Source organism: Bos mutus, chromosome 15, assembly GCF_027580195.1.
Source record: "Bos mutus isolate GX-2022 chromosome 15, NWIPB_WYAK_1.1, whole genome shotgun sequence".
NCBI classification, from domain to species: domain Eukaryota; kingdom Metazoa; phylum Chordata; class Mammalia; order Artiodactyla; family Bovidae; genus Bos; species Bos mutus.
The window spans coordinates 61,738,969-61,752,836 of record NC_091631.1 but is presented as its reverse complement, the minus strand read 5'-3'; the positions used below and the strand labels follow the sequence as shown (position 1 = coordinate 61,752,836).

The 13,868-nt window shown below is 40.5% G+C and overlaps 1 protein-coding gene across 4 annotated transcripts in view; it reads right to left on the bottom strand.

The window, feature by feature from the left end:
- Positions 1-8,968: 8,968 nt before the first annotated feature.
- POGLUT3 (protein O-glucosyltransferase 3) overlaps positions 8,969-13,868 on the bottom strand; it is a 147,076-nt gene continuing 142,176 nt past the window's right edge. For all 4 annotated transcript variants that reach the window (XM_070384256.1, XM_070384257.1, XM_070384258.1 and 1 more), the window contains 3 exons: positions 12,926-13,120; positions 10,578-10,682; positions 8,969-9,322 (listed from right to left, as the gene is read on the bottom strand). In XM_070384256.1, the coding sequence (XP_070240357.1) occupies positions 9,197-9,322; positions 10,578-10,682; positions 12,926-13,120 (426 nt within the window). In that variant the 3' untranslated portion in view covers positions 8,969-9,196. The remainder of the gene's footprint in view (positions 9,323-10,577; positions 10,683-12,925; positions 13,121-13,868) is intronic.

Here is a 13,868-nt window from a genome sequence, read left to right as displayed (position 1 = left end):
CTACAACTTAGACACTGGAACAAACCTCAACAGTGGATAAGCCTGCCCCCCATGTTAGCATGGGGTCTTTCAAAAATACCTAATATAGTAGAAAAACCACAATGTCACACATGAGGAGTGCATGTGGATCAAAGGCACAGTCTTGCAGTGGCCTAAAAGAAGCCAGAGGGGGTTAGCCGGTGAAAAATGATATCAAGATATCTAAATTAAATAGAATTAGGAGACCAGTAGTGGGAGCCCTCACACCCATCCCAGTAGTAGAGCCCAACTGGAAGAAGGGGCTTCTTTTCTGGCAAGGACTCAGCCAATGAAAGGCCATGGACTCTTGGTTTACTGTGCCCCTCCCAACTACATTTTCCTCTTTATTAAAGCATTCTCCTTTCCTTGCCCTTTGGGGACTTGCATGTGTCTCACCTAGGTTGCATGCCTAGTTTGCAGATCTCTCCTCAGTTCAGTTCAGTTCAGTTCAGTCGCTCAGTCATGTCTGACTCTTTGCAATACCATAAACCACAACATGCCAGGTCTCCCTGTCCATCACCAACTCCTGGAGTCCACCCAAACCCATGTCCATTGAGTCGGTGATGCCGTCCAACCATCTCATCCTCTGTTGTCCCCTTCTCCTCCTGCTCTCAATCTTTTCCAGCATCCAGGTCTTTTCCAATGAGTCAGCTCTTTGCATCATGTGGCCAAAGTATTGGAGTTTCAGCTTCAACATCAGTCGTTCCAGTGAACACCCAGGACTGATCTCCTTTAGAATGGACTGGCTGGATCTTCTTGCAGCCCAAGGGACTCTCAAGAGTCTTCTCCAACACCACAGTTCAAAAGCATCACTTCTTCAGCACTCAGCTTTCTTTATAGTTCAACTATGGCACCCCACTCCAGTACTCTTGCCCGGAAAATCCCATTGATGGAGGAGCCTGGTAGGCTGCAGTTCACAGGGTCCCTGACAGTCAGATACGACTAAGCAACTTCACTTTCACTTTTCACTTTCATGCATTGGAGATGGAAATGGCAACCCACTCCAGTGTTCTTGCCTGGAGAATCCCAGGGACGGAGGAGCCTGGTGGGCTGCCGTCTATGGGGTTTCACAGAGTCGGACACAACTGAAGCGACTAGCAGCAGCAGCAGCAGCAGCTCATATCCATAAATGACCACTGGAAAAATCATAGCTTTGACTAGACAGACTTTTGTTGGCAAAGTAATGTCTCTGCTTTTTAATATGCTATCTAGGTTGGTCATAACTTCCCTTACAAGGAGTAAGCGTTTTTTACTTCATGGCTGCAATCAACATTTGCAGTGATTATGGAGCCCAGAAAAATAAAGTCAGCCACTGTTTCCACTGTTTCCCCATCTATTTGCCATGAAGTGGTGGGACCAGATGCCATGATCTTAGTTTTCTGAATGTTGAGTTTTAAGCCAACTTTTGACTCTCCTCTTTCACTTTCATCAAGAGGCTCTTTAGTTCTTCTTCACTTTCTGCCATAAGGGTGGTGTCGTCTGAATATCTGAGGTTATTGATATTTCTCCCGGAAATCTTGATTCCAGCTTGTGCTTCCTTCAGCCCAGCATTTCTCATGATGTACTCTGCATATAAGTTAAATAAGCAGGGCGACAATATACAGCCTTGATGTACTCCTTTTCCTATTTGGAACCAGTCTGTTGTTCCATGTCCAGTTCTAACTTGTTTCCTGACCTGAAAACAGATTTCTCAAGAGGCAGGTCAGGTGGTCTGGTATTCCCATTTGTTTCAGAATTTTCCACAGTTTATTGTGATCCACACAGTCAAAGGCTTTGGCATAGTCAATAAAGCAAAAATAGATGTTTTTCTGGAACTCTCTTGCTTTTTCCATGATCCAGCAGATGTTGGCAATTTGATCTCTGGTTCCTCTGCTTTTTCTAAAACCAGCTTGAACATCTGGAAGTTCACAGTTCACGTATTGCTGAAGCCTGGCTTGAAGAATTTTGAGCATTACTTTACTAGCATGTGAGATGAGTGCAATTGTGTGGTAGTCTGAGCATTCTCTAGCATTGCCTTTCTTTGGGATTGGAATGAAAACTGACCTTTTCCAGTCCTGTGGCCACTGCTGAGTTTTCCAAATTTGCTGGCATATTGAGTGCATCACTTTCACAGCATCATCTTTCAGGATTTGAAATAGCTCCACTGGAATTCCATCACCTCCACTAGCTTTGTTCATAGTGATATTTCATAAGGCCCACTTGACTTCACATTCCAGGATGTCTGGCTCTAGGTCAGTGATCACACCATTGTGATTATCCGGGTCATGAAGATCTTTTTTGTACAGTTCTTCTGTGTATTCTTGTCACCTCTTCTTAATATCTTCTGCTTCTGTTAGGTCCATACCATTTCTGTCCTTTATTGAGCCCATCTTTGCATGAAATGTTCTCATGGTATCTCTAATTTTCTTGAAGAGATCTCTAGTCTTTCCCATTCTGTTGTTTTCCTCTATTTCTTTTCGTTGATCACTGAGGAAGGCTTTCTTATCTCTTCTTGCTATTCTTTGGAACTCTGCATTCAGATAGGTATATCCTTCCTTTTCTCCTTTGCTTTTCGCTTCCCTTCTTTCACAGCTATTTGTAAGGCCTGCTCAGACAGACATTTTGCTTTTTTTGCATTTCTTTTTCTTGGGGATGGTCTTGATCCCTGTCTCCTGTACAATGTCATGAACCTCTGTCCATAGTTTATCAGGCACTCTGTCTTACCGATCTAGTCCCTTAGTCTATTTCTCACTTCCACTCTATAATCATAAGGGATTTGATTTAGGTCATACCTGAATGGTCTAGTGGTTTTCCCTACTTTCTCCAATTTAAGTCTGAATTTGGCAATAAGGAGTTTATGATCTGAGCCACAGTCAGCTCCTGGTCTTGTTTTTGCTGACTGTATAGAGCTTCTCCATCTTTGGCTGCAAAGAATATAATCAATCTGATTTCGGTGTTGACCATCTGGTGATGTCCATGTGTAGAGTCTTCTCTTGTGTTGTTGGAAGAGGGTGTTTGCTATGACCAGTGCGTTCTCTTGGCAGAACTCTATTAGCCTTTGCCCTGCTTCATTCTGTACTCCAAGGCCAAATTTGCCTGTTACTCCAGGTGTTTCTTGACTTCCTACTTTTGCATTCCAGTCCTCTATAATGAAAAGGACATCTTTTTTGGGTGTTAGTTCTAGAAGGTCTTGTAGGTCTTCATGCTGCTGCTGCTGCTGCTGCTGCTGCTAAGTCGCTTCAGTCATGTCTGACTCTGTGCGACCCCATGGACTGCAGCCTACCAGGCTTCTCCATCCATGGGATTCTCCAGGCAAGAACACTGGAGTGGGTTGCCATTTCCTTCTCCAATGCATGAAAGTGAAAAGTGAAAGTGAAGCCACTCAGTCGTGTCTGACTTTTAGCAACCCCATGGACTGCAGCCTACCAGGCTCCTCCATCCATGGGATTTTCCAGGCAAGAGTACTGGAGTGGGGTGCCATTGCCTTCTCCATGTAGGTCTTCATAGAACTGTTCAATTTCAGCTCTTCAGCATTACTGGTCGGGGCATAGACTTGGATTACCGTGATATTGAATGGTTTGCCTTGGAAACAAACAGAGATCATTCTGTCGTTTTTGAGATTGCATCCAAGTACTTCAGATATGCAGGTGACACCACCGTTATGGCAGAAAGTGAAGAGGAACTAAAAAGCCTCCTGATGAGAGTGAAAAAGTTTGCTTAAAGCTCAACATTCAGAAAACTAAGATAATGGCAACTTGTCCCATGGCAAATAGATGGGGAAACAGTGGAAACAGTGTCAGACTTTATTTTTCTGGGCTCCAAAATCACTGCAGATGGTGATTGCAGCCATGTAATTAAAAGACGCTTACTCCTTGGAAGGAAAGTTATGACCAACCTAGACAGCATATTGCAAAGCAGAGATATTACTTGGCCAACAAAGGTCCATCTAGTCAAGGCCATGGTTTTCCCAGTGGTCATGTATGGATGTGAGAGTTGGACTGTGAAGAAAGCTGAGCACCGAAGCACTGATGTTTTTGAACTGTGGTGTTGGGGAAGACTCTTGAGAGTCCCTTGGACTGCAAGGAGATCCAACCAGTCTATCCTAAAGGAGACCAGTTCTGGGTGTTCATTAGAAGGACTGATGCTGAGGCTGAAACCACAATACTTTGGCCACCTCATGCAAAGAGTTGACTCATTGGAAAAGATCCTTATGCTGGGAGGGATTGGGGGCAGGAAGAGAAGGGGACTACAGAGGATGACATGGTTGGATGGCATCACCGACTCGATAAACATGAGTCCGGGTGAACTCCGCGAGTTGGTGATGGATAGGGAAGCCTGGCGTGCTGTGATTCATGGGGTTGCAGAGAGTTGGACACAACTGAGCAACTGAACTGAACTGAACTGCATTTTGGACTCTTTTGTTGACTATGATGGGTACTCCATTTCTTCTAAGGGATTCCTGCCCACAATAGTAGATATAATGGTTGTCTGAGTTATATTCATCCATTCCAGTCCATCTTAGTTGGCTGATTCCTAGAATGTCTATGTTCACTGTTGTCATCTCCTGTTTGACCACTTCCAATTTGCTTTGATTCAAGGACCTAACATTACATGTTCCTATGCACTATTGCTCTTTACAGCATCGAACATTGCTTCTATCACCCGTCACATTACAACTGGGTATGGTTTTGCTTTGGCTCCATCCCTTCATTCTTTCTGGAGTTATTTCTCCACTGATCTCCAGTAGCATAATGGGCACCTACCGACCTGGGGAGTTCATCTTTCAGTGTCATATCTTTTTGCCTTTTCTTGCTGTTCATGTGGTTCTCAAGGCAAGAATACTGAAGTCATTTGCCATTCCCTTCTCCAGTGGACCACATTCTGTCAGACCTCTCCACCATGACCCATCTGTCTTGGGTGGCCCCACATGGCATGGCTTAGTTTCATTGAGTTAGACAAGGCTCTGGTCCATGTGCAAATCTCTCCTGATGCTGAATAAACCCATCCTTGCTGGAGAAATATCTGGGAGTCTATTGTGTAAGGGCATTAGCAGTTTGAAGAGGCTGGGAGATAGGAATGGGCACTGTTAGCTGATTCTTTGGACAGAAATCTGTCTTCCTTATCCCCAGGACTTGTTGAGAATTGCCCTGTTGCTTTGTTTTTTCTTTTAAAAATTCAGTTAATTTATCCAGGGCTTGCCCTATGGGTATCCTTTAAAATGAAGTGGTAGTCATTAAATATAGCATTTTCCTGAGTTCTATGAGTTGTTTTAGAGAATTATTGAACCTGAGGGCTATCATGGGCACCTCTGATTTAGCGGCCAGTTGATCAGAAGTGTGGGTAGCCTGGGAACCTAACTTGTGCCTGGTGTCTATAAAGACAGTCTTGTGGAACAAGGAGCCCTAAACCTGTAGGATCTGATGCTAAATCTGGGTGGTTAGCATCAAACTGTATTGAAGTGTACATCCAGTTGGGGGTGAAACAAAACAAGTAGCTCATAAAAATATTTCTTCTTTTCTAACTCTCTTTCCTCACTTCTGGCAGTCATAACTCCCTGTACATACGTTGCCCCTACCCTTCCTGTGCACACTTCCAGGATTTGCAATTCCTTTCCATAGAATAAACAAACTCCAGTTGTGGTTTTTTCCCTGTGTTTAAGAAATGTTGCAGTGTTGCTTATCAGAGTTTAGTGTGGCTTCCTCTTCCATATAGCTCTATAGAGAGAACTTGGCTTAAAAAAGAGAACTTTGACCTCAGTAACTGGAATGGTTCCATGAGAGGTTGGCATAGTTAGGGGCAGCACTGGTTGGGATAGGATAAACTCTGGTTCTGTGCATAGAAGATCTGATTCTGTTCATAGAAGAGGGATTTTTACTGTCTAGTTTTTTCTCAACTAATGGAAGTCAAACATAACTCACCACCACAAGGATGATTTCGTACCCCTCTAAATAATAAACTTATATTTCTTCTTACCGTGGCCTTATGTCAGGAGAGAATGTTTCCTCTCTCTGCCCGCTATGGACTGAAAGTTTGCCTGTACCCGACCCCCCAAATTAATATGTTGAAACCCTCATCCCTAATGTGATGGTATTTGGAGAAAGAGCCTTTGAGAGGTAATTAGGTGATGAGGGTGGAGTCCTTGTGATGCAATTAGTGCTCTTATAAGAGAGACAGGAGAGACTTGCTTCCTCTCTGCTTTGTACCATGTGAGGATACAATGAGAAGGTATCAGTCTGCAAACCAGGAAATGGGCTCTCACCAGACTTCAGTCTGCTGGCAGTTTGATTTTGGACTGACTGCCTCCAAAACTGTGAGAAATAAATATTTTCTGTCAAAGCCACCCAGCCTATGGTAAATTTTTTATAATGGTAGCATGAACTAAGACACTGCACTTACTATATTTTCACCTGAAATAACAGAAAATAATAGTGTCAAGCCCAAATATCTTTTCCTTCAATATTAATTTCTACTCACTAGGGATTCAGTGTTGGTGATAGAAGTTTTAATTCATTCATTCATGAAGACATAATAGAATTAAAACTAGACCAACCCAGTTACAGAAATACCAAAACTATAGGTGGTTCAATCCTCTTTCTTAAAAAACAAAATTTATCTTTTTCAAATTTCTTTAGAAAGTGTACTTTATTTAAAAAGTGTGAATAATATATCCCATGATACAAAATTCTAGACATAGTAAATTTTAAAATAGCACAAAGGAAATATAAATATTCATTTTATCTTCTTAATGTATCTTTTATGCATTTATTTTCTTTTCCTAGGTTTGTATTTTTCATTGTTGTCCAATCTGACTCATACTTACAGTAAAAACATTTTAAATACCATAGACAAGTTTAAGGCAAAAGTAAAAATTCCCTTCTCTCCATTCCCTCCTCAGATATTGGTGAATATCCTTTCAACCATATGGATACATTTTGGTTTTTTACATATATGGTGTCACACTATACATGTTCTTCTGTAACTTTTTTCACTGAACACTGTCATGAAACGCTTTCATGATGGTGCATTTAGAGGTAATTCATTCTGCAGTGGCACCCTACTCCAGTGCTCTTGCCTGGGGAATCCCATGGATGGAGGAGCCTGGTGGGCTGCAGTCCATGGGGTCGCTAGGAGTCAGACACGACTGAGCGACTTCACTTTCATTTTTCACTTTTCACTTTCATGCCTTGGAGAAGGAAATGGCAACCCACTCCAGTGTTCTTGCCTGGAGAATCCCAGGGACAGAGGAGCCTGGTGGGCTGCCATCTATGGGGTCACACAGAGTCGGGCACAACTGAAGTGACTTAGCATAGCATTCTGTTTAATGGTTAAACTGTATTCCTTGATGTATAGATATCTATTTAGCCAGCTCCCTCATGATGACTGACATGTTTCCAACATTTTATTGGGGTTTTTCTGGTGGTTCAAATGGTAAAGAATCCACCTGTAATGCAGGAGACCTGGGTTTGATCCCTGGGCTGGGAAGATCCCCTGGAGAAGGGAATGGCTACCCACTCCAGTATTCTTGCCTGTAACAAAATGATGATAGCTTATTTTTGATAAATGTAGTTACTATATTAATTTACATACAGTCCATGGGGTCGCAAAGAGTTGGACACAACTGAGCAACTAACACTCTCACATATCCTCACAGCCATCTCCTCCACAGGATCCAGTCACTGCACAGCTTGCCCTTTATTTTACACTCATGCACTGGTGCTTTGAGCAGCTGGTGTGTAGTAGTGTTTTCCATGGACAGATGCTGTAGGTGCTCGGTTGTATCCAACTCTTTGTGACCCCATGGACTGTAGCCCGCCAGGCTCCTCTGTCCATGGGATTTTCCAGGCAAGAGTACTGGAGTGGGTCACCATTTCATCCTCCAGGGGATCTTCCTGAACCAGGGATAAAACCCACATCTCCTGCATCTTCTGTACTGCAGGCAGATTCTTTATACTGGTGAACACCAGGGAGGCCTTGGTTTTGATTACACTGTTATAAAACGTGGTTTTGCTTTCATCTAGTTTAAAAAAAATTCTGTGTCCCTATTGATGTTCAGTAAAGAATAGATATGGCTAATTTAAAGTGGTCACACTGTTTTCCAGGTTAGGTAAATATTTCAATTAGAAGAGTAAATATTTTTAAATTGGGAGTGTGGATATTTCCTGTTTGGGGAGTGTGTTCCTTAATGAACTGAGTTTCAGATTGGTGATATTACAAAGAGTGTGTAATGAATTTCTGGGCTGTAAGTCTTAATACTACACCCTGTCCTAAAAGGTAAAGTAAATTTCCAAAGTTGTTATCTTAGTAATATAGCACAGTGAGATACAGAAGGGGTACAGTGAAGAATAGATGCTTGCTTTTGTCATTAGCTTGTTAGTGAATCTTAAGATATCAGGCTTCCTGGAGCTTGTTGGAGAGGTATTCAAGCATCCCTTTTAAAGATTAAAAAGAATTAAAGATCCCTACATGGCTACAGTTATCATTTATCTATTCAAATATATAGATAATGAAGGTACCCATAGGATTCTCTCATCTATTTTAAAAAATTGGGTGGTCCTTGATGGGTGTCCAATTCAGATCGACTGGGAATTATTAGCTTAAGGCACTATCTCTGCTTAATTTTGTCTTGGACCTTGAGTAAAGCTTAGTTAAAAGGATATGAATGAGCTTTAAAATAATTTCCCTCCACAGTATCCAAGCTACCTTTAATAACGGAGTCATTCTCATCTTCCTTAATTATTCATATCAGATCTTCCAAGAGGAAACTTGCTATTACTGAATACCAAAAGCAGCTTGTAGCGCCCTGCAAAAATATATTTTCTTCATAACTGGAAGGGGAAGAGGGAAAGTGAAGAAGGGATGGAAAGAAACCAATAAATACAGTGTAAATAGTTTCATAGAAAGTTATTTATATTTTGGCAAGCCTATCTACTATGATCCCCAAGTTTTCTTCTTAGAGAAACTATGATGATGATGATGATAATAGCAGTTTTTACTGAAAAGATATTGATATACTAAGATATTTGGTAATACTTACTCTAATATTGCCCTGTCCATCCACATAGCATGAAACCATAAAGAGAAGCAGTCCCCTGCATCCAGCCTTCCAGGGTGTCTTCACAGTCTTCACAGCTGAGATTCCATGTGTATGCTGCCATGAAAGTTGCTGCTGGCACACACAGGAGCGTGAATCTGGACTAACTTAGAGCTCTTGTCTTAAAGGCCTTCTCCTGTGGCACTGGCACAAAGATGCACTGTCATCTGGCTGAGGAACAAGTTCCATTCCATCACGTACTTCAGGTTTGCTCAACTGGCGTTCAGCGTATTTCTGGAATGTGGGAAGATTAGTCCAAACTTCATTCCACTGAATCATCCCCACTCATGCTATTGTTTCTAGTTGCTGTGTATCTTCAGACTAAAACCAAAGGTCTGATTTATTTCCCTCCTAAAGTGGGATTTTAACTTTAGTTATGATAAGCACGTGTGTGCTACTTCATAATCTTACAAGGAGCCCCAGTCCACTATTGTATGCATAGGTAAGAATCCTCTTGGAAAGGGACATCAAACAAAGTGTCCCTACTTGAACAAGAGCACTTCTTGAATTCATCCTCCACATGTTAATAAATAATTAACATTGTTGAATATTCAAATCAGTGAACAAAGATGATAAGCATCTCAAAGTAAAGTCTGTGGTTTTTATACATCCTTCCCTTTAGGCCTGTAGTCATGTGCGTTTTGCAAATGGTGATGGGACTGAAATGTCCCTCCATTTTGGCCACTGACTGAAATATTCCTTTACATTGGATTTTTCAGTTCTGTGGTTCCTCAGTACACATGGTTCCATGTCCTCAGATCGTGCAGTGCTGTAGTGTGCCTGTACGTGCTCAGTTGTGTCTGACTCTTGTGACCCCATGTAGCCCACCAAGCTCCTCTGTCCATGGGATTCTCCAGCAAGAATACTGGAGCAGGTTGCCATTTTCTTCTCCAGGGGATCTTTCTGATCCAGGGATCAAACCCACGTCTCTTACATCTCCTACATTGGCAGACAGGTTCTTTATCACTGAGATACAAGGGAAGCCTCAATACTGTAATATTTACTACTAAAAAAAAAAATCCACCTATAAATGGACCTGCATGGTTCAAACCCATTTTGTTCAAGGGTCAACTTTTCATGTTTGTTCTATACAACAAATTAAATATTTGCTTTCCACCCTATACTGACAGCAAAAGCACGAATCCTAATTAATAAGGAGAATGAAGAGGTGGATATTTTGAGAAGAAAGAGATGTTAATGATCTCGAGTCTAACCCTCCTGTTTTCCATATGAGGAAAGATATTCTCTGAGGTTCAGAGCTTTTAATCTATATTTGTAAGGTCTCTATAAGCATTGTTCTTCTAAAAACTGAACGGAGATAAAAATATGGTGGCCACAAAGGGACTTAGCACTATCTTTCTATAGGTTGGTGCCTCAGTGTAGCCAGAGTTCCACAGGCTGACTCTTGACCCCCTTCAGGAAGCAAGGACTCAGGACATTTTTTGGCCTGAGGACATTCAACCAAGCAGGATGGATCCTCTGAACTGACCTGTAGTACTGTGTAATAGTAGCAGTAAAGCCGGTGTGGCTGTAGCAGATCCCTAGCAGTCAACTGTCCTTCTTTTGCAATCTTCTTGGCTTCTTCGTCATTTTCCTGAAAAGTTTAAAAAGAAACAATGAATGAAAATTACTCCTGCAACCCACAAAGAAAGCTAAGTGGGAGGTAGGACAGATGTAGGGTTGAACGTGAACATCATGGGAGAGATGAAATGTGATGAAAATATAACTTCAGAATGAGGCTATGGAAACAGACAAAGTACTTTCCTGGACATCTCTGCTATATATGCAAATAATCGTGCATGGTTGGGATCCCCCTAGTGCAACAATCTACATACAGCCCCTATTGTGACTGTCTTGGTACTTTCCAAGCTACTCAGGGAATCTGGGGCTCATCATCTGTTCCCTCAGTCTAACTCTGCTTGATATTAAAATACAAACTAGAATAGAATTAATTGGTTTTTATGCTATAACATCTTATTTAAATATTTAGCTTGAACCAAAAAGTTGTTCTAAAAGGGTACTCATGAAAGACTATGTTATTGTTGTAATCAAAAATTCAGTTATTAGTACTCACCAGCTATTCCTTCAATACAGGAATAGTCAATATTCCTAATTATACTTTTATAAAATATCTAATATTATATGATGCTGCTCCCAGGAAAAGCCATTTGCAAGCAATTCTGAGTCTTTATGAAGGGTCACAAAAATATTCTGTGTCAGATATCCAGTTGTTTCCATAGCCACATTGCTTCTCAGAAACAGAATAAAGACTTACAATGGAAGGGTAAATTTTATAATTTCACAATAAAATACAAGAGCTTTTTAGTATTCTTCCTTTAAAAGAAAGAATTCTTATTTTATGGAAAGCTTGTGATTATTGGGATGTTGTACAGCATGCATTCGTTAAGAACTTATTATCCCAAGAAAATCATACATGCATCCCAATGTTCATTGCAGCACTATTTTTAACAGCCAAAATAGGGAAGCAACCTAAGCGTCCACTGACAGATAAATGGATGAAGAAGATGTGGTACATATACACAATGAAATATTACTCAGCCATGCTGCTGCTGCTAAGTCGCTTCAGTCGTGTCTGACTCTGTATGACCCCATAGACGGCAGCCCACCAGGCTCCCCCGTCCCTGGGATTCTCCAGGCAAGAACACTGGAGTGGGTTGCCACTTCCTTCTCCAATATTCCTCAGCCATAAAAAGCAGGAAATAATGCCACTTGCAGCAACATGGATGGACACAGAGAGTGTCAATACTGAGTGAAGTAAGACAGAGAAAGACAAGCATATGATAGCATTTATGTGTGGAATCTAAAAAAAAATGATACAAATGAATCTATTTGCAAAACAAAAATAGAGTCACAGATATAGAAAACAAATTATGGTTTCCAAGAGGGAAAGGGGAGGGATAAATTGGGATATTAGGATTGACATATATGCAGTATAAAATAGATAACTAACAAGAACCTACTGTCTAGCACAGGGGACTCTACTTAGTTCTCTGTTATGACCTATATGGGAATAGAATCTAAAAAAGAATGGATACATGTGTATATATAACTGATTCACTTTGCTGTTCAGCAGAAACTAACAACACTGTAAATCAACTTTACTTCAATAAAAATTAATTAAAAAACTTGTGCCCTTTTTTCTGACTGGGGAAAACAAAGGGGTACCATAATTGCTTTAAATATTTTCTTGCGCATAAAGCACTTTAACCCTGGTCTTTTTAATCTGTAATTTGCATTTGGTGTATGTTATTTGTATTTGGTGTGTGTGCGTGAATAGTGATCCTTTAGAAAAACCTATATTGTATGTAACACTGTACTTCAAATCTTCTAAAAATCCTCAAACATACTGATGCTGCTAAGTAACTTCAGTCGTGTCTGACTCTGTGCGACCCCAGAGATGGCAGCCCACTAGGCTCCCCCATCCCTGGGATTCTCCAGGCAAGAACACTGGAGTGGGTTGCCATTTCTTTCTCCAATGCATGAAAGTGAAAAGGGAAAATGGTTACTCAGTTGTGTCCGACTCCTAGCGACCCCATGGACTGCAGCCTACCAGGCTCATCCATCCATGGGATTTTCCAGGCAAGAGTACTGGAGTGGGGTACCATTGCCTTCTTCGCAAACATATTGATAGGGGGCATTCAAAACGGTCCTGATGTTGATTCTTCCTGATGTTGATTTCAGGGAAACAAAAATTTCACAAAATGACATTTAATTTACCTAAATTATGTCAAATTGTGTTATGATGAAACTTGTGTAACTAAATAATACTGGTGAACTTGTTATTGCCTAAAGAAATTAAAATTATGGAAAGCATACCTTGGCCCATTCAACTTTCTCTAGTAGATCACTAAGATTTCTTTTAATTGGAATATAATGTTTCCACGGCTTCAGTGCCATATAGAAATGTTCATAATATGGTGAATCCTGCTTCAGAACCAAACTGTCACCAAGCATGAGATATGGATATCTATAAGCAGCCACGGTCCCATCCACATTCACTTGATACTTGTACTAAAAGATTAAAACAAACACAAAAGTTTTAGCAGTCATTTGCTTCACTTCTGTGTCCAGTCAACATTGTAATATTAAATATAAAGAAATTATTTTCCAAGTTAATATTTAGAAGCTTTACATTTTATTTTGTAACACACATCTTCTCTTTGTGTTAAAATCATAAGCAGCATTCATCAGGTCAATTTTAAGAAATACAACATATTTAAAGATAAGGTGATAAAGAATTTTAGGAAATAGGAATGGCTATTTTAACTATGTCTATGTAATGGGGAATTCAGATTTCTGTAACCAGGTAAGAAAACTACTTCCAAAGCTCTATATTTATTCAAGCTTAATATTGATAATAATTTACACTTTACTTATACATTATTTCAGTTTTTCCTTACACCCACGTAAGTATGAAAAGGGAAGGCATTATCTCAAAGCTCTGTTTTAGAGCTGAGGAAAGAGAAACCTGGAGAAGATAAGGACTAGTGTGATGCTGGTGACACAGTACATATACTGTTGACATGTTTGTTGGATTAATAAACAAATTACATTTGTTTTTTAAATGATTTTGATTTATATTTCAAAATCATTTTTCATTCAAGTATAATAATGTGAAGCAGATATTATCATCCCCTTCTTTTTATAAATGATAACACTCATTTCAGAGATCTTTATAAACCTCTATTGTATGAGGCCAAATCCCATGCTCTCTTCATTATACCACATTGAGAGGAAGAGGACATACAGATTTGGTAAT